The following is a 25,853-nucleotide window of genomic DNA, read 5'->3' on the forward strand; positions in this document are numbered from 1 at the left end:
CTGCTGAGCGCTGAAAGTTCAAGGAAGGAATCCAGTAATAGAATAAGAACAAAGCCTTTATGTCAACATTTTACAAACTTCCTATTATTATGCTTTACAGCAGTGTGTGCAACCTGAAGGAACAGCAATTAACATCCAAGAAGCAGCATTAACAGAATCTATAAAAGACCCACCTTACACCCACCAGTTTAGCTGCACATACTGAAGTCTGTGGCCCAGCCCTAACCCCATGGCTAGCAATGCTCTGTTGTGAAGACAGAAGCTGCTCTCTGAATGTTCTAAGCATGTAGCTGTATAGTCAAGATAAATCTGACCCATGGAGAGGTTTAGTCCTTGCCCTGGCTAACCTCCAAGCCTTTATGTCCTTCCCAATAGGTGTGTCTATGTCTGCCTGAAAGCTTTGACCTAGGTACCGTATGAAGGGGACTTTGCAACATGATATAGCAGCTCTGACCTCCAGATGGACTGGAGAGAATTGGAAATCCCAGGAGGGTACAGATCATGCAAGAGCATTATGTCTACCAGACCAAAGTAGAGGCTGGATGCACTGAAAGCTAGAGGGACTTCCCAAGTGAGCCTTGACCTCATCATGCACCAAGGATGGAAGGGGGTGATGAGCTCAGCACTGTGAACCATTCTAGCCTCAGGCACAGTCCCATATGGAGGCTCTACTGTGTTCTGTAAGTTCCTCTAGCAAGATGACCAATCTGAGGAAGACCACAACAATCCCCCAAACTGCAGCTAGCCATTGAGAAGCTCAACTGGCTGCTGTCTTGTAGAGAGCTGTGCCTTCACCCGCAGGACTGAGAGATTCATTGTAAACAGTACCCCATTCTTTGACGAGGGATATCCAGACACGTATGTGCTGATGACACACAGTGGGAGCACAGCATAATGAGCAACAGGGAAAACTGTCTCTGAGTCTCTGGTGCTCTGTACAGGCAGAGTCCTCCTCCCGAGTGTGCCTTATGTCCCTTAGCACCCTAGCCAGTGTCCTGACCCCACAAAGCCAGACAAACTGAACTAATGAGCAGTGTGGAATCTGGTGGTTAAGAAAGAAAATCAGCCCTGAAAGCTTCCAACACAAAACAGCGACAAAACTAACCTTCCATCTTCTCCATCTATAATTCAGATTCTCGAAACCAATTAGTTAGCTAAAAATGAAATATTCATAAATGAGCTTGGAATAATTTAAGTTCTGAAAACAAGTGGCTGCTATCAACTACCCACATTCTCGTGAAGAGCTGTGAATTCTGGAGCTGGGAAGAAAAGCACGCGGCCTCAGTCAGAGCATCAGAACAGGCCTGGCAGGGTTCCTCCTCTGCTTCCCCATGCTTCAGTCAGTCGCTGAGCTCTGGCCATTTGTCCACTAGATAGGAAGTGACTCTGTCCACTCATTTCTGTTCTAGCCTTCTGTTCCAGGTTTTCCTGCCACTGGCCCGTCTCCTTTTCATTTCCTGGCTCTGGAACATCCCATTGTTCTGAACAAATCTGCCACACAATCCTCAGACAAGGTATTGGGGTACACTATTCACCAGACATAATGTATCCCTTTGTCTTCTCAGAAATGGAGCAGCTTTGTTTAGTCACAATATCCAGACCCTTCTAAGACTGAGACTGTTACCATCCCTCACAGAAGGAAGGCTGGGAAGGGCTATTAACCCTCTCTTAAGATTCTGGCCCACTCCACCCTACACCACAGGTCCAGGTGCACAAATGTGAGGAGGTGCCAGGGTACATGGAAGGCAGCAGATTAGAGGAAGGGTAGGCTCAATCTATGCAACTGTAGTGAGGTTGTTACCCAGGCAAAGTGTGACATTTTGGCAAAGCAGCTGTTTTTAGGTCATGCATGTCCATGTAAGTAACCCCTCCTCTGTGCTCCTATAAGTGAGTCCAGGAAACTCACTGGTTCACCAAGACAGACCTGGATGAAATCATATCTCTGGTGTGTCATAATTATTCTACTCTGGGTACACAGACACTGTACATGTCTCCCTAGAAAAAGTAACACAATGCTTGGCTTTCTCTTGCTCCCTTAGCACAGAACACACACACACACACACACACACACACACACACGGGGGGGGGGGGGGCTCCACTCTCTCTTCTGCTTCCCATTACAATGCCCACTCCAGTTGCTCAGAGTTTGCTGAACATGCACATATATCCCCACCCCAAGTCCACTTACTCCCCTGTAGGTCAGACCCTGATGAACATTCTAGAAGGTGGTCTTACCTAAATCTTAACACCTTCTTCTTGATACTGGCAACAGCTAGGAGGCAGGACCAGCCATGTCTTTACTAGGCTGTCACACCAACAGACCCATGAAATGTACATTCAACCACAGTTTCCTGAACCCTTTCCCTCACCCCACCCACCCCCTTCTATAAGCCCTGAGGCTCGAGTTGCCTTTTAATTCCTGGGTCTTGCTGGTTCTTAAACAGAAGTGGAGAGCAAGATGGTCGCTGGGTGACAAGAGTCAAAGAGGCTTTGGCAAAATGGGCTGTGTCTTGTGTTCTACGTTTCCAACAAAAGGAAGGGCCAGAGCAGAGCCACTATGTATGTGAGCCCATGAGTTCAACTCTCTTTTTCAAAAATCACCCTTGTGGATCCAAAGCCTAAAGCCCTAGCAAAGAAAAGAAATAATTAGATGGAGGTTTTTAAAACCAAACAAACCAAAAAGCCCAACAAAATAAAAAAAACAATTAAATATATATCTTTTCTTCATACATCACTCAAGTTTGTGAGACGCGTTCCCAGCCAGTGTTTCATTTTATTCTTAAAAAACTCCATGAGATGTGTAACCAAACATAATTCACTCAGTAGGAAACAAACCTAAGACCCAGAGATTCCCGAGGCTTGGCACTTTGTCTGGAACCATTTGCTGGATGTGCAGAGCTGGAAAGTAGTTGTCTTCATTCTCTACCACAGACCTTACTGATGAAGCACCTCAGGGCTGCCCAAGGATAGGGGCTGTAAACATCTGGGTGGACCCAGTGTGTCGTGCAGAGAAAATGCCTTTGGGCTGAGCAGCCACAGACGAGTCTCCACTCTACAGAGCCCCTGTTATGAATGTGGCCACTGTAACGGCAGGCAGTGTACTCAATGGCTGAGAGAATGGCAGCTGCATGTCATTTCACTATAACCTTAGCATTCTGAGTTGCAATATCCTAGTTAAGAAAGTACTACAGACAGCGATGGCATGTGCCTTTAATCCCAGCACTCATCAGGTAGATCTCTGTGGGTTTGAGGCCAGTCTGGTCTTTAGCACTAGTTCTAGGACTACAGCCAAGACTACACAAGGACATCTATCTCAGATTAACAAACAAAACAAAAAAACAAACAAGCGGACCAAAATACCTTCCCAACCAGGCTCTCACTGAATAGCATGGCTCCTAGATGTGCATACACCTCTGTTCACTCTGACTCAATGGATATCCTTCCTTGATTTTGTCTTTTAAAATAGCTCACACCCCATGAAACCAAAGTGGAATTAAGGCCACAGTGACTTTATCAAGGTCCCTCAGTGCTCTTATATGGCAGCTTGGTCTCTAGTCACTGTAGCTCCTGATACTGGAAATTGGAAAGGCCAACACTGGAGGGCCCTGACAGTCAATCTCCCTGACATTTATTTCCAAAGCCTAGGAAGTGATAGGGAAGACAATGAATTATTTATCAGAACCTGGAGAGAAGGAGCCTTTTAGGTTTCTGAACAATGCCATACTCCTCTGTGGGGAAAGACTGTGTCCAGTTCTCCAGCACAGCTGAGGTGTCAGAAGGCAAAGGCCAAAGCTGTTTCCTGACTGCCATTTCACCAGCCATACAGTGGAAGGACAGCATAGTTAATAATGCTAACAGACACACAGCACAGGAACCATGCTGAGCACCGCACAGGCTCTCCTTCATTTAATCCCCAGGGACGGGGCATCAGCAGCACTATCCCAGTCACATAGTCAAGAAAACTGAGACCTAGTAGACAGATGGCTCAGGCATTAAGAATATTTGCAACTTCTTGCAGAGAACCCAGCACCCACATCAGGTGGCTCACAACACCTGTAACTCTGGTTCTATGAACTGTGATGTCCTTTTCTGGTTTCGGTTGGTACCAGCACACATGTGATGCATAGATATACACGTAGGCACACACACACACACACACACACACACACACACAAAGTAAAATAAATAAATATACTTATAGGTTAAAAACAAAAAACCACTGAGACTTGGAAAGATTAGTTAGCATAACCCAAAGTCACAGAACTAGTCAGTAGCAGAGGTAGGGTTTGAACAAAACTGTCCTAGTAAATTTCATAGCGATGTCAGAGCAATATACTCACACATCATTGAAAATGGCTTTATCTGTAACCACTGTCCATAAGAGACAACATCATTGTTAGGTTTCAAACTTGGGACAAATGGCCAATGTGCCTACTTAGCAGATCAAAGCAGACCCTGGCTACCAGATTCCCCAGTACCTCTTAGTCCCTATCCTTTTTGTACAGGGCCCTCCTGGCTGGTGTACCCTACTCCTACCCTAAACTTTCCATGCCAGGGGTTGGGATGCTACTTCCTATATAATCTAACCATTTTGGTTATGTGTTCTCTTTGTACCTTTGGGTGTCCTGGCTGCTGTACCTGGTTACCCTCTCCCCTCTGCCTTACCCTCCCCCTTCTCCTCACATTACTCTGGGCCATGACTACTCTGGACTCTCCCAGCCATGTCTGCCTCTGGCTGTTCTCTCCCTCATGTCTGTACTAAACCTTCTCCTCCACCAACCCAGCAGCAGTGTGTCCTTCCCTTTTTATTTATTGTTTTCATTTATTTGGTGCTAAATCCTGGGACCAGTCATGTTTCTTCCTCCCTCCCTGCCCCCCTCTTTCTCTCTCCCTTCCTTTCTTTCTCATTCACTTATCACTGAAAACCCAGGACTAGTCATCATCTTTCCTTCCCTTTTTAAATTTTTTTTCTTTTTTAATTTAATAACAGATCTAAAATTTTTTACATTAACTTCCCTAGTTACCCTCAAGTCAGAGCATATAATCTCCACTTAAGCAGCCCAGACTTAGCACCCCAAAGGTACTTAGTCACTGTATCCACAGTACCGAAGAGGTACTGTGTATCTTTCACCAGAGAGGCACCGTTAACAGGCAGAGCACTTGGAACCCCTCAGCACCTAGCATAGCAGCCAAGCACAAAGCAGAACCTCGGTCAGTGGGTGGTGAATACACACATGGAAAGAAAGGGAAAAGAACACAGCCCCTTGAAGGGTCAGCAAAGAGCTGGAAGCTGAAATGCTGCTCTTAGAAGACCCATAATCTTCAGGAAACAATGACCTAGCTCTCCATGCAGATAGGAACAACTGCACCTAAATACCACATATCACAGTCATACACATGCACACAGCAGGAAGAATGAGCTTGATGCTCAATCGACCTGGCAATTTTGTTTTCTGGCTCACAGCTTGGAACACTGCCAGACTTGATTTGCAAGAGAGAGGAGGTGAAAGGTCATTTTGCAGACCACATCCTTGGTGAACACAAAAGATTACAGGACTATCAAATAAAGCAGAGGGTTTAGGAAGCTTCATGTTATAAAGGGAGAGAAGAGCAATAAATCAATAACTAGTCAGTTAAAATTTTAATTAAACCGTTTCAAGTATTTCTCAAGTCAAAGTAACTTGTGAAGGTTAAACCTGGGTGCCAGCCCTTAGAGAGAAACTAAGCCTGGACAAGCTCCAGACTTTCAGAAAGAGAAACAGAAGAATACGGAGCTCCTAACAAAAGACTTTGGAAGAAATTCTCTCATTGTATGAAGATGGTTTTAAGTAAAGTCTTAAGAAATACTTTTTAAAATTAAAATACTCAAGCAGTTAATCTATTAAATACAAAAAGACAAAATGTACTAGAGGAGAAGTTAGTCAAAAATAAATTGCACCATAGAGAAAAGTGACAGAAAACCAGCAAGGAGGTGACTCTCGTGTCCTGTGCTGCTGACCCTCCTCAGCACAACAAGGTTGCACTTTTCATGATCACCATTATCTAGGACCAACTTTAATCCAAACATCAAGTGGATAATACCAGAACCAACCAAGTCCTTAGCATGAAGAAATCTCTAGGTGTCATCTCTTCATATGCACATGCCTGTTAGTCCTTCCATGGTGACCTTGCTCATGAGAGTATCTACCCAAGGATCACAGCCCTTATATTCCAGCAATCTTTATTCTACTTAATAATGGCTACAAAATGCAAGATTAGCCAGGCCGGCAAATTTATTATATCATCTCAATTGTTCTGTACAATGTTATTTTTGCTATGCTCTCACTATGCTGCATATGTATGGAATGCAGAGACTGATAGATCCCAAGAGTGCAGACCATCTAGCCAAATCAAAATGCTGAGCTCACACCTGTCTCGAAACAATAAAACAGAGAGTAAGAGGAACACTTCACATCCTGCTATTACCTCCACATGGACATACAGAGACAAATACCTCTCTCTCTCAAAAACATTAAACACAGAATTCTGTAACCTAGCCATTCCGATTTTAGGTACATATTTAAAGGAAATGAAACCATATATGATGTGAAATTTCTACATTAATATTTATTGAAGCACAATTCATTATAGCCAAAGAGCTCAAAGAAGCAAAACTGTCATTAATGATGAACGAATGAATAAAAGTGTGGTGTAGGGCTGGAGAAATGGCTCAGTGGTTAGAGCACTGCCTGCTCTTCCAGAGGCCCTGAGTTCAATTCCCACCAACCACATGGTAGCTCACAACCATCTGTAATGGGATCAGATGCCCTCTTCTGGTGTGTCTGAAGACAGCTACAGTGTGTGTGTGTGTGTGTGTGTGTGTGTGTGTGTGTGTGTGTGTGTGTGTGTGTGTATATAATTTTTTTAAGTGTGGTATGTTCATGTACTGAAATGTCATTCATCCATGAAAAGGAATGAACTGGCACATGCTAGTACATAAATAAATCATAAAACCAGCACATTAAGTGAAAGGAGCCAGACACAGAAGGCCACACTTTATGACTCCTGTTTATATGAAACATACATTGTGGACATCCACAGGGACACATCAGATGGTGAATTCTAGGACATAAAAGGAAAGGGAAGTATGGTTGCTTAGTGGTACATGTGTTGGTTTGATTTCGCTTTACAGTGACAAGAATGTTCTAGAACTAGGTAATTGTAAGATCATACACATTTTGGCCATGGTTAACGTCAGGGAAATATATGCTCCAAGGTTGTAAAATTTGATGTCAGTGTTATCTCAGAAAAAGGTAAGCAAAAATAAAATTAACAATCTGAAAAAAAGGTCAGAAAAACCTTAAAATACATAGAAACAAACAAAACCATCGGAAACACTAAAATGAGCATAAAGACCACACACACTTCAAACATGTACCAATTGATTATTAGCATTTCTTTGTTTCTTTTTATGTCTGTGATATTTCTTTCTATAGAAAATACACAATTCACTTAACTTTTTTTGATTGACAGCATATCTCTTTTCTTCCAACTTTTAAACAATGACCATGAGCACTATACACTGTGTATTTATGCAGGCTCTGCTCAGGCAAAGAGAGGGTATTCTCATTTAGAATTTTAACAGGTCTATCAAAATGCTCTGTGAGATCAACTGCCCATTAACATTATACCAGGATTTAGAAGCTTCTATTTTTCCATGTTTCTATCAACCAAGAATACCAGTATATGTTTAAGAGCTTTCACCAATTTGATAATAAAAATTGAGATTCTGTATAATTTTAAGTTCTATTCTGTGGGTCACTAGTGATGCTTTCTGAGTATTGACAGATGGGATGAAGCAGATCCTCTAAGAGACAAGGTGAGACAGCAAAGCCAACATCAGAAAACAGAAGATGACGATTTCAAATGCCAACCCCCTCACTTGGCACTTGGGTAAGAGGATTCACTGTGTATCAGGCCCTGGAATGGGGCAGTACCTTCGAGAGGAATGGCCCATAGCCATTTGGGGGATAAGTGAAAGAGAGGAGCACAGACATCGTTAACACATGGACGGGGGCACTGCTTTGAAATTCAGATTTGGGTTTTAGAGTCCAAAGGAAGGGGCTCTAACCCCTTACATGGCTAATGCCAAGTCCTCCCAGGTCAATCCAAACTGATTAAGGCCAAGAACTGTGCAGGAGCTAGCATCCCAGGCAGAAGATTGGCTTTTTACCTTCTGCTAATTGCTGTTTCTCCAGCAGCTAGATCTCAGGTGATAAGGGGAGAAGTCAGGCATAAGAGACCAGTGGTGGAGGTCTACCATCAAAGACAGACCATACCATGAGAAAGGAGACAAGGTCTTGTGCGGATAATGGCATCATTAGGTAAGAAGGGGAAGGGTGGAAGTAAAAATGTACACCTCACAAAACTCCCCCACACAGACCTCCTTGTAAATTTCTGGGCTTTACAATCATTTCTCCAGTTCTTTCTTATAAAAGAAACAAAACTGTAAAACTGTTTTCTGTTTGGTTCATGCTCTGTTTCATCTTAGTAAGAAGATCTTAAGCAACACTGATGAAAAAGAACTAAAACCTTCGAAAAAGCTACTCTCACATGCTGGCCATGGTAATCCACAGACTCCAGCCTGCCGGTGCGCTTGATAAAGAATGAGCTCTCTCTCCTGAGTTGATGCCTGTTCAACCCAAACAGTCAAGGTGTTTCTTAACTGGAACCTGTCCTCCTGTGAAGCAGGAAGCGCTTCTGTGAATGGTCTGCATACTAGTAGCTCCTCCCTGGGGCCAGGCAGGGAAAGGGTGGGAACTGAGGCTTCCAGTGCTTGGGAGAAGCAGTTTCTTCCAGTCTATGCAAGCTTTCCTCCTCTTCTTCTTCAAGCCTGAGTACCAGTCCCTACATGTTGAGAAATGACTGTAGATAACTTTCTACTGAGTTGCTTTTCTGTGGGAGAGGACCATCTGTCCCGAAGCCTCTGAGGGTGAAGGCAGCACAGGCTCTGAGCAGAGTTGATGTTGACCCAAGGGAATCCCCCTCCCACTATGCCAATTTCAGAGGCCTGTGTTTCTTAGTTTCTCATCATGCAACATAAACAGCAATACTTCTTGTTTCTCAACAACTTAATCATCTGTCAGACATATTTCTTCAGCACCCTAGGCCTTGACCAGAGGGACTTATTAACCAAACATTTTTTTCATCTGGAGTCTTTCCTTGTTAACAGAGTCCGACAGATGATCAATAACATAGACTGTTTTGAATGCCAGTCTGAATATTCCCAGGGAGGAGCAATGTGTGGTGTGAGTGGCTAATGAATCCCTCTATGGGATATTTGCCACCCAGCCTGGGCTTCTGCTCAGGAGACTGGCTGCTGTCCTTCATCATGTGTAAAGGGTTTTGTGGGGCATTTTTCTAAGTCTTCTTTGCAGCTGCCCCTCCTGCACTATGCTTGCGTTCTCGTCTGTGGGGTCCTAATTACAGTGCCTAGATGGTTTCTCTAATCCACGGCGCCTGCTGTAGCTGATATCATTCAGGAATAGAGGTACAGCAGCTGCAGACAGACGTATCTCACTTTGTCCACTGACTGAACCTGAAAGATGCTATGTGAATCCAAGACTCACAATCTGAACCTTCCTTTAGGTTTACAATATGGCTTTGGAGACAGTTTCCCAGCTTATAGATAGCAATCTATTGATAGTGCACAACACCTAACTTCATCCTCATCTGTTCAGGACCCGAGGCACAGGAAGCACTCTCTGACTTAATCTGAATATTTGTCTTCATTTCTCAGGTAAGTAAAGTGAAGAGTAGAAAATAAATTTCATTTGCTTTAAATAATCCAGCTGATAGGTGCCAAAGCTGAGCCACTCCACACTTGTCTAAGGTCAGACTCCTGCTTTTATTCCACTGAAACCTGCCTCAAACATACACACATATATAATACACATACATATAAACACACATACATATATACAAATGCATATATACATATACACATATACATACATATAAACAGATATACATACACACATACACATCACTGACCAGGTATTAGAGGGACATCTACAGAAGAACTAGGTAGGAAACTCAAAAATCTGATCTTCCACAAGCAGATCCACATTCGGACAAGTATCTGGCTCTCCGGTAGATTATCTAAGTTTCTGCTGTGTCCCTTGAACCAGAGAGCTGCCCTCACAGTAATCCAGAGTGTTCCTAGACCACACGTCCCTGCCCAGCATGCCTGTTGTCCTTACCATCTCCACCCTTGCTTGGGTTGGGGTTTCCTGGAGTATTCAGAGGCCTAAGAGGAATGATGACATCATCCACATTGACCCCTTCTTCCCTGTGCTTTTCAGAAACGTGGGTCACGAGTTCTGACTGATTTGGTGAGAAAAGATTGCAGCATTTACACATGAAGATGGCTGAGTTTTCTGCAAGAAAAATAAAAGAACAGGAAGTATTGTTATTTCTCTGTCACATAAACAATGGTTACTCCAAAGAACAGAGGGGGGTATGTATTGTCATTCACCTCCTGAAGACAGTGTTCCCTTTGCAGACCCCTCAGGTGGCCATGATCATAAGGAAACGTTTTTTTCTGTATTTCAAAACTTCCTCCTGAAGAGACTAGCATGTACCTCTCAGACACAGGTTAAATTTCCAGCTCCCATCCCTAAATACTTTAAATCGGTGTGACCTTGGAGAAGTTCAGATACTCTCTTAGTGGCTGGTGTTCACGGCAGAGAAGGTTAATACCTTCCTTGGTAGCAGATACCCGTTGATCTCACCGAGACCATGTTTCAGCTGCCCTCTGCCTTGCCAGACAGCTGGAAACCACATGTCCAGCTCATGGGATTTACTATCAGAGCTGGGCATACAGCCACCGGTACCACAGACCTCTAGGCACTTGTACTCTGTCCTGTTAAGTAAGTGTCACGTGTGTCTCTCAGTTTACCTTTCTGCCCATTTCACTAGATCCAGCCAGAGCAGCTCCTTCTCCACACTCTGGCTGGTACTAGTGTCAGAATCAGCACAACACTGGCACTCTAGTGTGGGCATGAGGGCAGCAGGTAGCCTCACAGGCAACACGCAGAATTGTGGGCTCTAGGAGATAAAAAAAAAAGTGCAGGTGCCATGAACTCTATCATTATTACCTTTACAAAGACAATGCATCCCTTGTTGCCTTTATCCAGGAAAGCAGGCCACTGGCCACATCATGCCATGGCTGGAACATGCAGGCCACGCTTTCACCACTGGGTGGCACTGCTTCTGTCGCTGTTGCTTCTTTCTGAAGCTCACCTATTCCTTCCTCCCTACTGGAGCTCCCCGGCGGGCCTGCAAATATGTCCCCATGTCTTCCATCTAAAAACAAAACCTCTCTCGATCCCCAACCCTCCTGCTCCATTTTCCTACTTCTCTTTGTAGCAAGAAAGACAATATGAGCGCCGGGCGATCAGCCCCACAGCTTTGCTAGCATAAAGACCAAAGCAGGAAGTCATAGGAAGGAGACTGGATCTCACCAGAAACTGGCAGGGGAGGTAAGTGCCTCAGAGATCAGTTCCTAACAAATGTATGAAACAGAAATGTAACCTAGCAGAACACTGCTTTGTCAATAAAACATTCTCGTGAGTACTACCAGTCGATTCGTTATCTTTTCCAAGAAAGGTTTAATTCTTGGGGAACATTTTCCAGGCAAGATGTTACATTATAACACCGCTTTTCTTTCTGCATAGAAAGAATGCTTTGTGTGCTTTCTCAGCATCTTGCTAATCAAACATACATCAACATGGTTTAGGCAGAAACTGGCTGATAATCCACAGCCCACAGGAGAGAAAACAGGCTACAGAAGAGACTTGCTTCTGTCCTAGCTGCAGGACCAGAGGTCAGTGTATTGGCTATACCTGTGTTGTTATAAAACAGCCAACAAAAGCAACTTAGCAAGGAAAGACTTGATCTGTCCTCACAGAGCTCAAGGTAGCTGGTCTCACAGCCAGTCAGGAAACAGACAATTGCTTAGTTCACTTTCTCCTTTTCCTTCAGTGGGGACCCTGGTACATGGAATGAGTCTCTCATTGTTAAAATGGGCCTTCCTACCCAAATTAGCAGACTCTAGATTATCCTTCAGAGACATGATCTAGGTGGCCCTGGGTCCCATCCAATGGACAGTATTAACCACCATACCCTAATATGGACGTATGCTGATATATCCTGTTTTGACATGAATATGTATGGCCAGAAACCATGAGCTGAGCTCTACCAAGCTACAGCTAAAATACTCAGGATATCTATGGACTAAAGCCAGTCATCTTTGACACACACTTAAACATATAATGACTGACTAACATGTCAACCACAGGCTATTGACAAGCCCTGACCCAATCTGCCAATACAAAGATGAATCTAATCACAGGCCTGTCAAGAAGTGACCCTCATGCCACCATGAGAGACAACAAAGAGCTAGTGTTTCTTACAGTCTGCCATGGTATAACTTCCTAGCCAGCCTCTACTAGTCTAAAGTTCATACATCACTTCTCAGATGTTCTGGGGAGACTGAGAACCTTGTGACATTTAGCAAGAGTGAATGTCTGGGGACCACAGTTATTATAAGGCCTTTCTCAGTTCAAAGGCACAGTAAACATCATGTGGAGATTAAATAAATATGATGGCTTTTTGTAAGACAGCACCAGAGAGGGCATGGGTACCCCAGGGTGACACCTACCTCAGCCATCTGCTACTAATTAGCAAGAACTTCCCAGGTACCCAGTGGGTTCAGCTGTTGGGCAGGGGACTATGCCTGCAGTTCCTCGTGAGGATAAAGCAAGCCCTGAGACCCAGGGCCATGCACAGAAACAGGTTCAGTCAAGCATTCGATGGGGCTCAATGAAAAACCTGGACCAGCAAAGGCCACCAGGTCAGGAACTTCTGAGCAGAGACTGAGACCAAGAGACAGATCCTAGAAGACATCAAATGGGAAGGAAACTCTCAGAAACCGGGGATGTTAAAAGAGCAGAACAGGACAGAAATTAGTATGGCTGAAAGGTCCAGCAGCGATGGCTTCACTCTCAAAGCCAGTCCCCAGTTCCTCACTCATGTGCTAACCTAAAGTCCTGCCCTGCTTAGAAGCCCACCATACCAGTCCTCTGCAAACAGGAGGATCTGTTTACCTCACAGCAGAAATCAGCAAGAGCCTGAGCTGCAGGAGAAGAGAGAAAAAAATGGGGTTGGGGAGAACTGGCATGATACAGGGGTCACTAAAGGGCTCAGCCAAGGACAGTGTGGGGCATGAGGGTGGGATGTGCAGGGCTGAGAGAAGAGACATCGGCAGACCTGCCAGTGACTGGAAATGAGCAGCAGAGGCAGGCAGGCAGGCGGGGCGTCGGCTCTGTTACTAACAGTGTGATCTTGTCGTCCACACACCCAGGACAAAGCGCGGGCCTACCCTCCTGAACACAGGCCTCCAACAGAGGTAACAGAGCACTTCTTGGAGGTGCATGAACGGTAAATGCCAAAGCATATAAAAGGGGTACTGTATTATGCTGTACCCCCAAATGTTAAGGATTATTAATATACCAAAATACCAACAGAAGAACCACTTTTATTTCTACAGTGGGCAGATATGAGAAAGTGTATCTTACGCCTCGAAGCACTCTGCTAATCATGTTGTCAGCCGGCTCCGATGAAGATGCAATAATTTGGATACATTTTGGGGTCCAATTACTATGCTCTCCTCGTTAACAAAAGAACTCGGAGAAAGACTGACATGCTCAGCACAAGGAGACCCCAGCAGTCTGGACTATGAGCATGCAATTCCCCGAATTATCTCTGCACTGTTCCAGAGGAAACCCTCCCAAGGCTGGCATAAGCAGGTCCTCATTCTAAATTCTAAGCTAAGGAGCAGCCAGGTCCTCTGTGGACCTCTAGCCTAAACTGCCCTAGGGACCCTAAGATGAACAAGGGTTCTGCCCCAGCCCTCCCAGAAGGTGACCATGAACTAGACTGTGAGTCTGGGGTTCCAAAGCGTAACTGAGTGCCAGTAGATAGTCATAGGCTTTAGTCACTATGAAGAATATTCTGGCACCTGACACACCATCTAACATCCTATGCTGTTGTTCCCGGTAAGTCCATTTGGCATAACTAGATTAAAACAGGGCTCTGGCCTCTGTGGTCTCAGCCCTGACGCTAGTGTCTATCTTGAAGAGGCCATTTACTACAGAAGTGAGTTGATGCTCATCACCACACCATCAGACAGAATTAGAAGCGACAAAACCACTGAGTGCTCAGCACACCTTCAGATCTGCTGTGCATCCTAACCAGAGTAAGACAGAGACGCAAGGGGATCCCTCTCATTCCATTAAGAGCCTTCCCATCCTTTCAAGGGCTCCCACGCTCTCTCCAACTCCAGACACAGCATGGGGAAGACCAGGAGGGACACAGGGTGTCACTGACATAGATGCTGTGATCAGGAGCCCTGGGTGAAATCTTACAATACTCTTTCTTACAGGAACATCCTAGTGACATGTGACTGTCTACACTATCTTGTGAAGTTTCTCGGGACTGGCTGTCAGGATCCCAGGATTCCCTCTGACTGCCTGAGCATCTATGGGCAGAACTTCTAACTCCACATAAAAGGCTGAAGGCAGACGGCCCAGAATTCCTCTGTGTTCCGTTTCATCTAGCCAAACTGTGAAACCCGAGCAGACCAGGAATCGGGGCTCTCAGGAAAAAAACAGACATACACATGTGCCTGGGGCAATACACAGACCGACTCCTACATCTTACACTCTCCTGCAGGGCAGTGCAAGACTGACGTGTCCATCGGCTATCAGCCTAATACGGCAGATTCTGACAACACAGGCCGCGATGAGAGGAAGACAACTGCTGGTACTCCTCAACACTCTGAACTCTGAACGCTCCAGAAACTGATTTCGTCCACACGAAATTGACTGAAGAAATGAATTAAAAAAAAAAAAAAAAAACAAAACAAAAAACTTAAGGCTAGCTGGAGGTAAGACAAAACATGGCAGGTGAGTGGCCGAAGGCCCACTGAAGAGATGCAGAGGCTGGTGTCAGAATATGGGGAGCAGCCAGGCCAAGGCATCCTGCACAGACAGACACCCTCAGCCAAAGGCAGCCCAATGCACACCTGCCGTTCCAAACACTGCGGCAAAAGGTCCCAGAAAGGCGGAGTCTTTGAATCCATTCTTCTCACTATCACCAGCTAAAAGCTCTGGCTCTGCAAGTAAGACAAACACAGGGAAACTCACACATGAGACAAGCCAGCTTACAACCAGGGGACCTAGGGAAGAGCACAGCAGCAGCATACTTTGGGTTTCATCCTGCCTCCTACAGCTAGTCTGAAACCAAAGAGGTCACAGACCTGGAAACTCCAGCAAAAACCTGTTTTCTACCCAAAAGATATGCAAGAGCTACCAAGCAAAAGAGGTACTCTACATCCACCACAACCAAACACCTAAGTAAACACTGGCCCTGGCTCCATCCCACATTCAAAAGTTACAAGGGAACTAGGACTCTCACAAGAGAGTATCCAGCCACAAAGCCCATGCCAGCTCTCCACTAAAGTGCTACAGAAGGCCACAGGAGAGAAGCAGAGACCCATCAGCCCTCCTGACTCTGCACAGCCTTAATACAACAGCAGAGGCACTAGGTCCCACTGTCCAACCCAATGTTGGCAGAGTCAGTATGGGCCTAGATTTCATCAATTTACCGGAGAGTCAATATGGGTAGTGTAGAGCCAGGAATCCATCACCTAACCCAGTGGAAGTCTGGCCTCTACCACCCACCCCATTGGGAGCCTGGACTCCACCCAGCCCACTGAAAACCCAGATTCCAACATTCAGCCTAGTGTCAAAAGAGGTACAGCAGCCGGGAAGATGGTGATGCAGGCCCACTGACCCTCTACCACAACAGTCAAGAGAGCCAGCCTAGGCAGAGGAGCTAAATCAATTCCAGGATTTCATTGCACAACCCCAATAGCCATTACTCATGATCATTCATTCCCTGTGACTCTTCATGAAACAGGAAAATAGCTCGGGGAGGACAGAAGGCCATAAACAGACATCAGTAAGATGACACAGACACGATGTTACGATGTTGTGAAGTCACCATGTGAGTCCTGGGAATAAACTAAAGGCCCCTGAAAGAGTAGCAAGTACTCTAACCCCTGATGATCTGTTGGGGACTAAAGCAACCACCACAAAAATGTCTTCAAAAGAAAACAGCAGACACACCCATGGCCTGAAAAGGGTAGTGAAGAAAGCACAGGAAAAAACTGTGTCATCAGAGCCCAAGGATGAGTAAAAGATGCTGAAACTGGGGAAACACGGTAGGAAATAACAATGGAAAACTTGTAAGTTAAGGAAAATAAACGGATGGATTTAAGAATATGAACAAATCCCAAACAAGATAATCAAATAAACCTATTCCAAGAAATATAATCAAACTTTTGAAAACTGAAAACAAAGAAATATATGACAATATCAAGGGAAAAAAGAAATCAATTTCCTATAAGAAGAATCATCCGGGAGACAGCAGAGTTCTCCCTAGATAATGGAAGCCAGAAGCATCACAATCCATCAAATTTCAAACAGTGCTGAGACCTGAGACTTGGCAGGAGGGAGGAGCACAGCAGAGGCTCAGCCAAGATGCAGTCCAAGCTTATGCCAGGGCTGAGAGCTGGGACAGATGCTCAGACATGAATTCCTAACTGCATAGCCCACACCTCCAGTACATTTCAGGTTGCCCCTACTCATGAGCCACTGCCCCACTGGCCCGGCATCTTCCTCTTAGTATTAATTCCAATGGGGATCCATTAAGAGTCCAAATCAGTTAGATGAATTAATGATTGCAACATGCATACCAGTAACCACAAGAAGACAAAATGTCACACTGCTACATTATTAAATTATTCCATATAAAGTCTGTACTTTAAAAATCTCTTTTACTTCTGCACTTTGATTAGCATAAGTCATCCTCTCTGCTCTCCAACTATCTTTTATTTGGATGTATTAACTGCAAGAGTTCAACAGCCAAAGCCAAGTTCCTATTGAACTGTCTGTCTTAGAAGAAGATATGGCAAGAACATCCTTATATTTTTATTTTTTTGCTTTTCACTTGACCCTAAGTTATTAAATCCATATATGCTAGCAGCTTCCAAAATAGGAGTGGAAATATTTTAACAACATGAAGCCAGACCGTCGTCATGCCCAACATATAAATAAAGTCTCATATTGTACAGCTTTGTACAATATGAAATCAGCTTCCACCTGCCTCCCTGGTGCAGCAGGCAGGACATCAGTCCCGTAAAATCCTATCTTCCTTTGCTTTCTTTGATGTGTAGGAGTGATTCGCCCATATGAACACACACACACAACACACACACACACACAAACACTACCAGCATATAGTGCATCTGAAGGTCAGAAAAGGGCATCAGATCTCCTGGAACTGGAGTTATAGATGCTTTTGAGGGAGCATGTGGGTCCTGGAAATGGAACACAGGTTCTCTGAAAGAGCACCTCTAAGCCACTGAGCTATCTTTCCAGTTCCCTACCCTTCCTTTATCCTTAAAGGGAAGAAAATCAGACTAGGATGTTTTCCTTCATTCCATTTACTCTGAAGAACCTTTAACTAATATTCCATGTTATCATCATTACCAACTCTATCGCCATCATCATCATCACCAATGTCACTGTCATTACAAACATCATCACCAACACCATGACCACTATTATATCATTAACTACCATTGCCACCATCGTCTTCATCATCCCTACCACCCCCACGGTTATTAGCATCACCTCTACTGTTACTAGCACGGTCATCAATGCCACCTTCACCACTTTCATTACCACCACCACCGCGATTATCATCATCATCATCACCATCACTTATTAAAACCTGCTGGATTAAAATTTTAAGAGGATGAAGTAGAGGAGGAGGAGGCTTAAATTCATCAAGCCCTCACCTTCAACCAGTAGCACACAGGCTCACATTAAGTGAGCCTTAATATCCCAGTCAATCCTCTGTATTTCCACACTAGATGCCAACATCTATTCTAAGAAGCACTAACAATTTACATGGCACTAAAAGGACAGAAGCACAAGTAAGTAGACTAAGATATGCAGGCCTCAGGTCACATCAATTGAGAGGCCTCTAGGTGCCAGAGCTGCTTGAATCAATGGCCTTTCGTAAAGTTTTCATGATCCAATGGAAGCAACGCAGGTCCGCCACACACTGGGCAGGCTGGCTATGAACTCAGGGAAGCCTGACTCCCACTCCTTCTTCCTCCTGTAGAACATCAGTTCCCAGTCTGTACGCACACACTGGCTGCTATTCTTTCAAAACAAGAACCAAGACATCTAAGTGAAACCATAGCAGGTATTGTCAGACTCCCGTCACACATCTGGCCATGATACTGCCAGCCTAAAGGGCACATCTATGTTCCCTTAGAACCCTAGTACCCCATCAGAAATCACAGTACATGGAGATTATTATAATAGGCCACATTCCCACCATGTGTAGACTTTCATGATAGAAATGAACCTATTGTGTAAAATGAGCTATCTCTTCCTTAACCATGACGTCACCCCACATCTGGCCCCCTGTGCAGAGGAGCTGGCAACTAAGCCACACAGAGAGACCGGATCCCATGTTACAGGCGAGCAAATGCAACTAGCCTAAGAGGATGCCTATGGAGTTCTGAGGCGATATGCTGAGCTCCAAAACTGAATTTAAAAATCGGGATGTAGAAATGGGTTACATCCATACAAACATCTACACTGAACAAATTATGTTTGGAGAAGGTGTGAGCTCCCATGAATAAGAAACTGGCCTCTCAGGGAAAGGGGGCCTGCAGGGCCCAGGAGACACAGACACAACTCGGCAGGATATCAAAGGGCAGACGCAGCCAAGACACACAACAGAGACCCTGACCAGAGCAGGCACCTCTGCAAGCAACCAGCTCCTCACAGGCTACCACAGATGCATGGTCAGCCAGGAAGGGCCAGGAATGGGGTTGTCCAGGAGGCCTGGAGTTAGCAGGAAAGTATAGGAAACCTACCATCATCTGCATCCTTGTGTCTAGGCAGCAGTTGCCCAAATGCTGGATCTGGCTTAGGAATCTCTCAGAAAACGCCTAAATATGTTTGGCAGACCACAGAAGTCAAAACAGTCCAAGGGCTACTGGTCAGTAGTTTCTCATAAAAGTTTTCACACCTTAGTGACAGCTGGGAGACACCCGCTGCCTTACCGTGAGACAGTCAGGGAAAGTGGTATGAGGAAACAGAGCAGAAATGGAGCTTGCTGTGAGAGTTGGAGAAAGGAGTCGAAATTCAGACTCTGTCTATCCACGAGGCTCCCAACAACCAGTTCCAGGGACAGCCCTAGAGAGGCAGGTGATGAGTCTTACTTAGGGTTTCATGGTTCTCACAAAAAAAAAAAAAAAAAAAAAAAAAAAAAACAAAACATTAAACTAAAGAAATCCCTTGAGTGCTGTGCGGACAGCCCAGTGTTGCACAAGCATGGTCTCAGGTACCTAGCACCCATGTGAAAGTCAGGAGGTATGGCGCACCTGTAACCCTGGGGGACAGAGACAGGGGGACACCTGAAAGTCAGTAGTCAGCCAGTTTACCAAAAGTGGCAAGGTCCAAATTCAGTAAGAGACCTGTCTCAAAATAAAAGGTAAAGAAACAGTCAAGAACATGTGCATACCGATGGAAACGTCTACCCTCCCTATACATTGTCATAGACAAGTGCACAAGCACAAACACACATAAACAGATACACACACATATGTACTTACATACAAGCACATAGACACACATGTGCACATACACATACATAGCACACATATACACAAACACATACATACATATATACATACACAAATACATAATGCATGTATACATACAGAAATATACATGCATACAAATACACACACAAACACACATACATATATGCACATATACACATCCATGCATACATACAGAAAAGCATACATACACACACATACATACAGCATTTGAGTTGCTGTCAGTAGGAAATGGACAAAACAATGGGTGTGCTTCTTGGGGGCAGAAGTCAACAATTCCCAACAGCTCTGCCTTGGCAGAAGCCATCTAGTGCTGGTCACCAGACTGAGGAAGACAAGGAGACCGTCTAAACACAGGGACAAACCAAGGCTCATGGCTAAAAGATATCTGTTGACCTGGTGGGAGCAGCTATGTAAGGGTCTTTCCCTGTCTTTCACAGGGACAGGCTAGACTGTGTAGACAAGATAAGATGAGGAGAGGGTCCAGGTAAGTAGAGACCAAAGTAAGTAGATGACGCAGGTAAACAGATGCCGGGTGAGTAGAAGGCTTGGGGAAGTACAGGACTTGGGTAGGTAATAGATCTATTCAGAGTTCAGTGTTTTATAAGTGTTCACGTACATTCCCTAAGAAAAATGCATCAAGATTCCACAGCCTAAGTGCCGTCCCAACCTTTCCCACCAGAGTGGCTGCAGAATAAGATCTATGGTACCCCAGCAGCGAAAAATATCCACACACTTCTTCACCTCTATGACTAACCTCATCATCATTACCACCACCTCCACCTCCACCACCATCACCTTCATGACAATATTAGACCTGCAGCATCATAGCCATGGTCATTATCATCATCAGTATAATCAATATTAGCAGCAGCAGCAGCATTACCATCATCACAATCACTCTCAGAACCATACACAGCAGCAGCACCAAAACCATCTCCATCACCACCATTACCATCTCCACATCACCATCCCCACGTGAATGGGGATGAAGCCAGGGACTGACAGATGCTAACGGGCTGCCAAGGATCTCCCAGACAAATAAATAATGACAACACAAAAACTTCAGCAAGGCCTTCCCAGTTGACTGCCACATCTGCCGACCTGTGGTGTCGGTGTGATGTTTAATGGAATATTCATAGTGTTGCTGAGAGGTCTGTAAGTCTTCCTGTCCCTGACCCAACAAGCATAATCAAAGGAATAATTAGAACTTAGAAGAGACAGTAGGTTAGAAAAGGAACTATGTTCCTGTGTATTATTGCTTGATAATGGGAATAAACTTAATGCAAATTCACCCTAACCATATATATATTTACTAATCTCGCCCACCACACAGCTTAGAGACAGGCTCAAAACCAGGCAACAGTGAACTACCATTCCAGATAGATAGCTTTTCGCAAATACACGTGCTAACATCTCCCTCTGGTGGCCTTTTGTGGCAATACAACAAAATTTAAAACAAAGCTACCACACTGAATTTGCTAGGCACTCTTCTAATTACCCTACTTAATTAGCCTTTACATTTACCTCACCAAAGAGAGGCTTTTGTGTCCACCTGACAGTGAGAAGACTGGGTGACGTAAGGCATTACGGGGTCACACAGCAGGTGGGCACACTGCAGGAACTCATTACAATCACAATCAAATCCAGTCAAGTCCACAGAAAGGGACTTGGTCCTGGCAGCCCAAGTGTACCTGGTCAACCCAGGCAGGTGAATCAGACCAGAGTCAACTCTTAACAGACTGTCCTCATAAAAAGTCACTGCCTGGCCTATTAGTGGGCCTGAAAGCTACAAAGCACAATTCTGCAAAGCAGCAATGATGCTAAGCAGGAGGTTCAGCATTGGTGCAGATGTTCACTGATGTGAGGGATAGTGTGGGGGGTTGAATAAGAATGGTACCCATAACTGGGGAAATTTTCCTGAACAGAACACCAATGGCTTATGCTCTAAGATCAAGAATCGACAAATGGCACCTCATAGAACTGCAAAGGCTGTCATTAGGACAAAACGGCAACCAACAGACTAGGAAAAGATCTTTGCCAATCCTACATCCGATAGAGGGCTAATATCCAATATATACAAAGAAATCAAAAAGTTAGACTCCAGAGAATCAAATAATCCTATTTTAAAAATGAGGTACAGAGCTAAACAAAAAATTTTCAAGTGAGGAATACCGAATGGCTGAGAAGCACCTAAAGAAATGTTCAGCACGCTTAGTCAACAGGGAAATGTAAATCAACACAACTCTGAGATTCCTCCTCACACCAGTTAGAATGGCTAAGATCAAAAATTCAGGTGACAGCAGATGCTGGTGAGAATGTGGAGAAAGAGAAACACTCCCCCACTGTTGGTGGGATTGTAAACTGGTACAACCACTCTGGAAATCAGTCTGGCAGTTCCTCAGAAAATTGGACATAGTGCTACCTGAGGACCCAGCTATACCACTTCTGAGTATATACCCCAAAGATGCTTCAACATATAACAAGGACACATGCTCAACAATGCTCCTAGCAGCCTTATTTATAACAGCTTATTTATAGCTGGAAAGAACCCAGATGTCCTTCAACAGAGGAATGAATACAGAAATTGTGGTACATTTACACAATGAAGTACTATTCAGCTATTAAAAACAATGAGTTCATGAAATTCTTAGGCAAATGGATGGTTCTAGAGAATATCATCCTGAGTGAGGTAACCCAATCACAAAAACACACACATGGTATGCACTCACTGATAAGTGGACATTAGCCCAAAAGCTTGGATTACTCAAGATACAATTCACAGACCACATGAAGCTCAAGAAGAAGGAAGACCAAAGTGCAGATGCTTCAGTCCTTCTTAGAAGGGGGACAAAAATATTTACAGGAGGAAATATGAAGATAAACTTTGAAGCAGAGTCTGAAGCAAAGGCCATCCAGAGACTGCCCCACCTGGAGATCCAGCCCATATACAACTACCAAACCCAAACAATATTGTTGATGCCAAGAAAAACATGCTGACAGGAGGCTGGTATAGCTGTCCCCAAAAAGCAGATGCTCACAGACAACCATTGAACTGAGAATGAGGTCCCCAATGGAGGAGTTAGAGAAAGGATTCAAGGAGCTGAAGGGGTTTGCAACCACATAAGAACAACAATACCAACCAACCAGAGTTCCCAGGGACTAAACCACTATCGAAAGAGTACAAATGGATGAACCCATGGTTCCAGCTGCACATGTAGCAGAGGATGACCTTGTTGGGCATCAATGGGAAGAGAAGCCCTTGGTCCTGTGAAGGCTCAATGCCCCTGTATAGGAGAATCCTGGGGCAGAGAGATGGGTGGGAGGGGGCGCCCTCGAAGAAGCAGGGGGGAGGGGGATGGGATATGGGGTTTATGGAGGGGAAACCGGGAAAGGGGATAACATTTAAAATGTAATTAAATATATCCAATTATAAAAGAAAAAGAATGGTGCCCATAGGCTCATATATTTAAATGCTTAGCTAGTGGGATGACATGATTTGAAAGACTGAAAAGGATTAAGAGGTGTGACCTTGTTAGAGGAAGTGTGTCATTTGGGCTGGGCTCTGAAGTTTCAAAAAAAAAAAAAAAAAATGCCAGGCCATGTTTTCTCTTTTCCTTCTGGATATAGCTCTAAAGCCCACCTTTGTATCACCGTAATGATAATAGATTAAGCCTACTGTAACAAAATTTTAAGCAAGACCCAACTAAATGCTTTCTTTTCATAAGAGTTGCCTTGGACATGGTATCTCTTCTGAGCAATAGAACAGTGACTAAGATAGCCAGTGGCTGGCTCAGTACACCTCAGTGCCTGTAGCCCAGAGACGCCACCCTACACAGAACAGACATCACTTAGACAGGAATAAGAGACTCATACTCTCTCCTATGGCAGATAAAATATAAGTCTCTAAATCTCTTCATGTCTAATTTCTTATCTGAATGATGAATAGCTCAAGCTGTTGGCTGGACACATTTAGAAGTGGGAGCTGGTCTTAGGTTAGCCACATGCAAAGCTTGTGCCAAAGCAAGAGGAGCTCTGACAAGTAAAACACCAGCCTCCACTGCCCACAAATACCTTGAGCCCAAAGTACCTTGCCAGCCCAGTCCTGTTGATGCCTCAACAAATGAACACCTATTATGTGTGGGATTACTAGCATCTCAAAAAACGCTGATGAGCACACCAACCTCTACAGCTCACAAAGTTAACAGCTTTATTAAATGCCAGGGAGAAATCCCAGAGGCGTTTCTCTGCTGAATTTGAATTAACAAAATAAAATGAGGAATGTACAATATCAGCTGTAATTATGGCTGGGCCAACAGTTGCATTATAATTTTATGCATACACATTTCTTCTATGGTAAAACTTGACATGAAAAATTTTTTGACATGAAAATTTTAAAGCTATTTTTAAGCACTCTCAGAGTGAGAGCCCTGTGCAACAAAGTAAATTTACACTGAACAGGATAATCATTGAAAAACAAAATGTGGCCCTTTCTACAGGAACCATCACAAACACTAACAGAAACAGGAATAGCCCCTGAACCCAGCAGAGCTGTGGGAACATGGGACCATGACGCCTCAATGCAGAAATCAATAGCACAATCCATCAAAAAGTGGTTGAGGCCACCACCCATAACTCACCTGAGGCCTCTGAATCAGCCACGTCACCGCTATGGTTCCCATGCTGAAGGCAAAAGCAGCAGAATCTCTATGCTGCCTGTTTCTGAGAGGGAAGGAGTAATGCCCACAGACGACAGCACGGTGTTCCCAAGTGCCCAGCTTTGGCTTTCTGGCTTTGCTCATCTTCCTTCTGAAGTAACAGGCAAGTGTCCCAGTCCACACACCATCAGCCAGTAACAAGCCTGAAGCTGCCTTTCCCTCTCTGAATATACACCCTTGGACTAATAAGAGCTACAACTGCCCCCACTGGCCCTGTAAGGATGCAGAGAGGTCAGTGCGCCATCATGTGGGGTATGGGGGAAGTGCAGGTTAACAAAGTCCTGATGCTGAGAACAGGCAGCAGTTTAGACCCTAACGTCTAGCTGGTTGCTTCCTCACTTGCATCCTCAGTCCTCTGAGACACACACATGTAAAGCACAGATGCTTGTATGCACACATATCCATGCAGGCATACACACAAGCAAAAATGCATGTATGCGTACATACATGTGCAAACACACACTTTAGGCAATCAACAGGCATAGGCAATTCAGAAACTACTAGAACAAAATAGTATCCGGTAACATCAAGTAGAAATCGAGGCTATGACTCAAGGAAGTAAGAAGAAGCAAAAAGAAGGGAAAAAAGAAGTCAGGAGATGAACGGAAGCAAGAAGAGATGACAGGTTAGGAACCAGGCTGGACGTGAGGGAAGAAACTCCAATCCAGCTCTGGAAGGCATTCCCAGCCTCCCAATATGGGCCCAAGTTCTGTTCACCCTTCTGCCAGCAGACAAGGACAAGATGTCATCAAAGACAAAAAAGCATGGAAGACAGCCAGGCCACACCTGTCCTGTTAGCTGTTGTTTCCTCATTTGCCTTAACATTAAGATGGGAGTAGTTTGCTCCCACGGGACACAGGTTCTGTGGCTGCCACACAAAAGTGCTCTTGTGCCCTCCCCATGTTTGCCATCTGTAGACAGGATGCTTCTTGGGAAAGGGGTCCAAGCAAGAAAAGCCAAGGCCTAGGAAATTCTTGCCTAACTCAACCCACCTGTACATAGTCAACATTTATACTCAACAAACCTGGGCTCAGCATGCATTGTGGGTAAGGTGGGCAGGACTTGCTGCACAACTTACAATTTAGAGAATCCACTGAGTAAACTCAGACTTGTAAGTCTACCTGCCAGGCAGGGTGGACTCCACAGATCCTTCCTCCTCTAGTGTACTGGGCATTATCTCTGAAGGTGGTCCTGTCTAAAGACCACTAGCAAGAGTAGAGGCAGAGGTACATGCCACAGATGTGTGAGGAACTACACCCACTCCAGCCCAGACACAAGCAATGCCAAATAAAATGTAAGGAAGCCATAGATGGGATTTTAAT

General features: G+C 44.6%; 1 protein-coding gene across 2 annotated transcripts in view; it reads right to left on the reverse strand.

Annotated features, from left to right (window-relative positions):
* Positions 1 to 25,853, reverse strand: part of ZFAT (zinc finger and AT-hook domain containing) — a 162,403-nt gene that overhangs the window by 123,711 nt on the left and 12,839 nt on the right. Inside the window, exon 2 of one of the 2 annotated variants that reach the window (XM_080938952.1) lies at positions 10,242 to 10,418. In XM_080938952.1, the coding sequence (XP_080795078.1) occupies positions 10,242 to 10,418 (177 nt within the window). Of the gene's footprint in view, positions 1 to 10,241; positions 10,419 to 25,853 lie in introns of those variants that run through there. The other variant, XM_080938951.1, reaches the window with a different exon arrangement.

Source organism: Micromys minutus (genome assembly GCF_963924665.1).
Source record: "Micromys minutus genome assembly, chromosome: 27".
Lineage (NCBI taxonomy): Eukaryota > Metazoa > Chordata > Mammalia > Rodentia > Muridae > Micromys > Micromys minutus.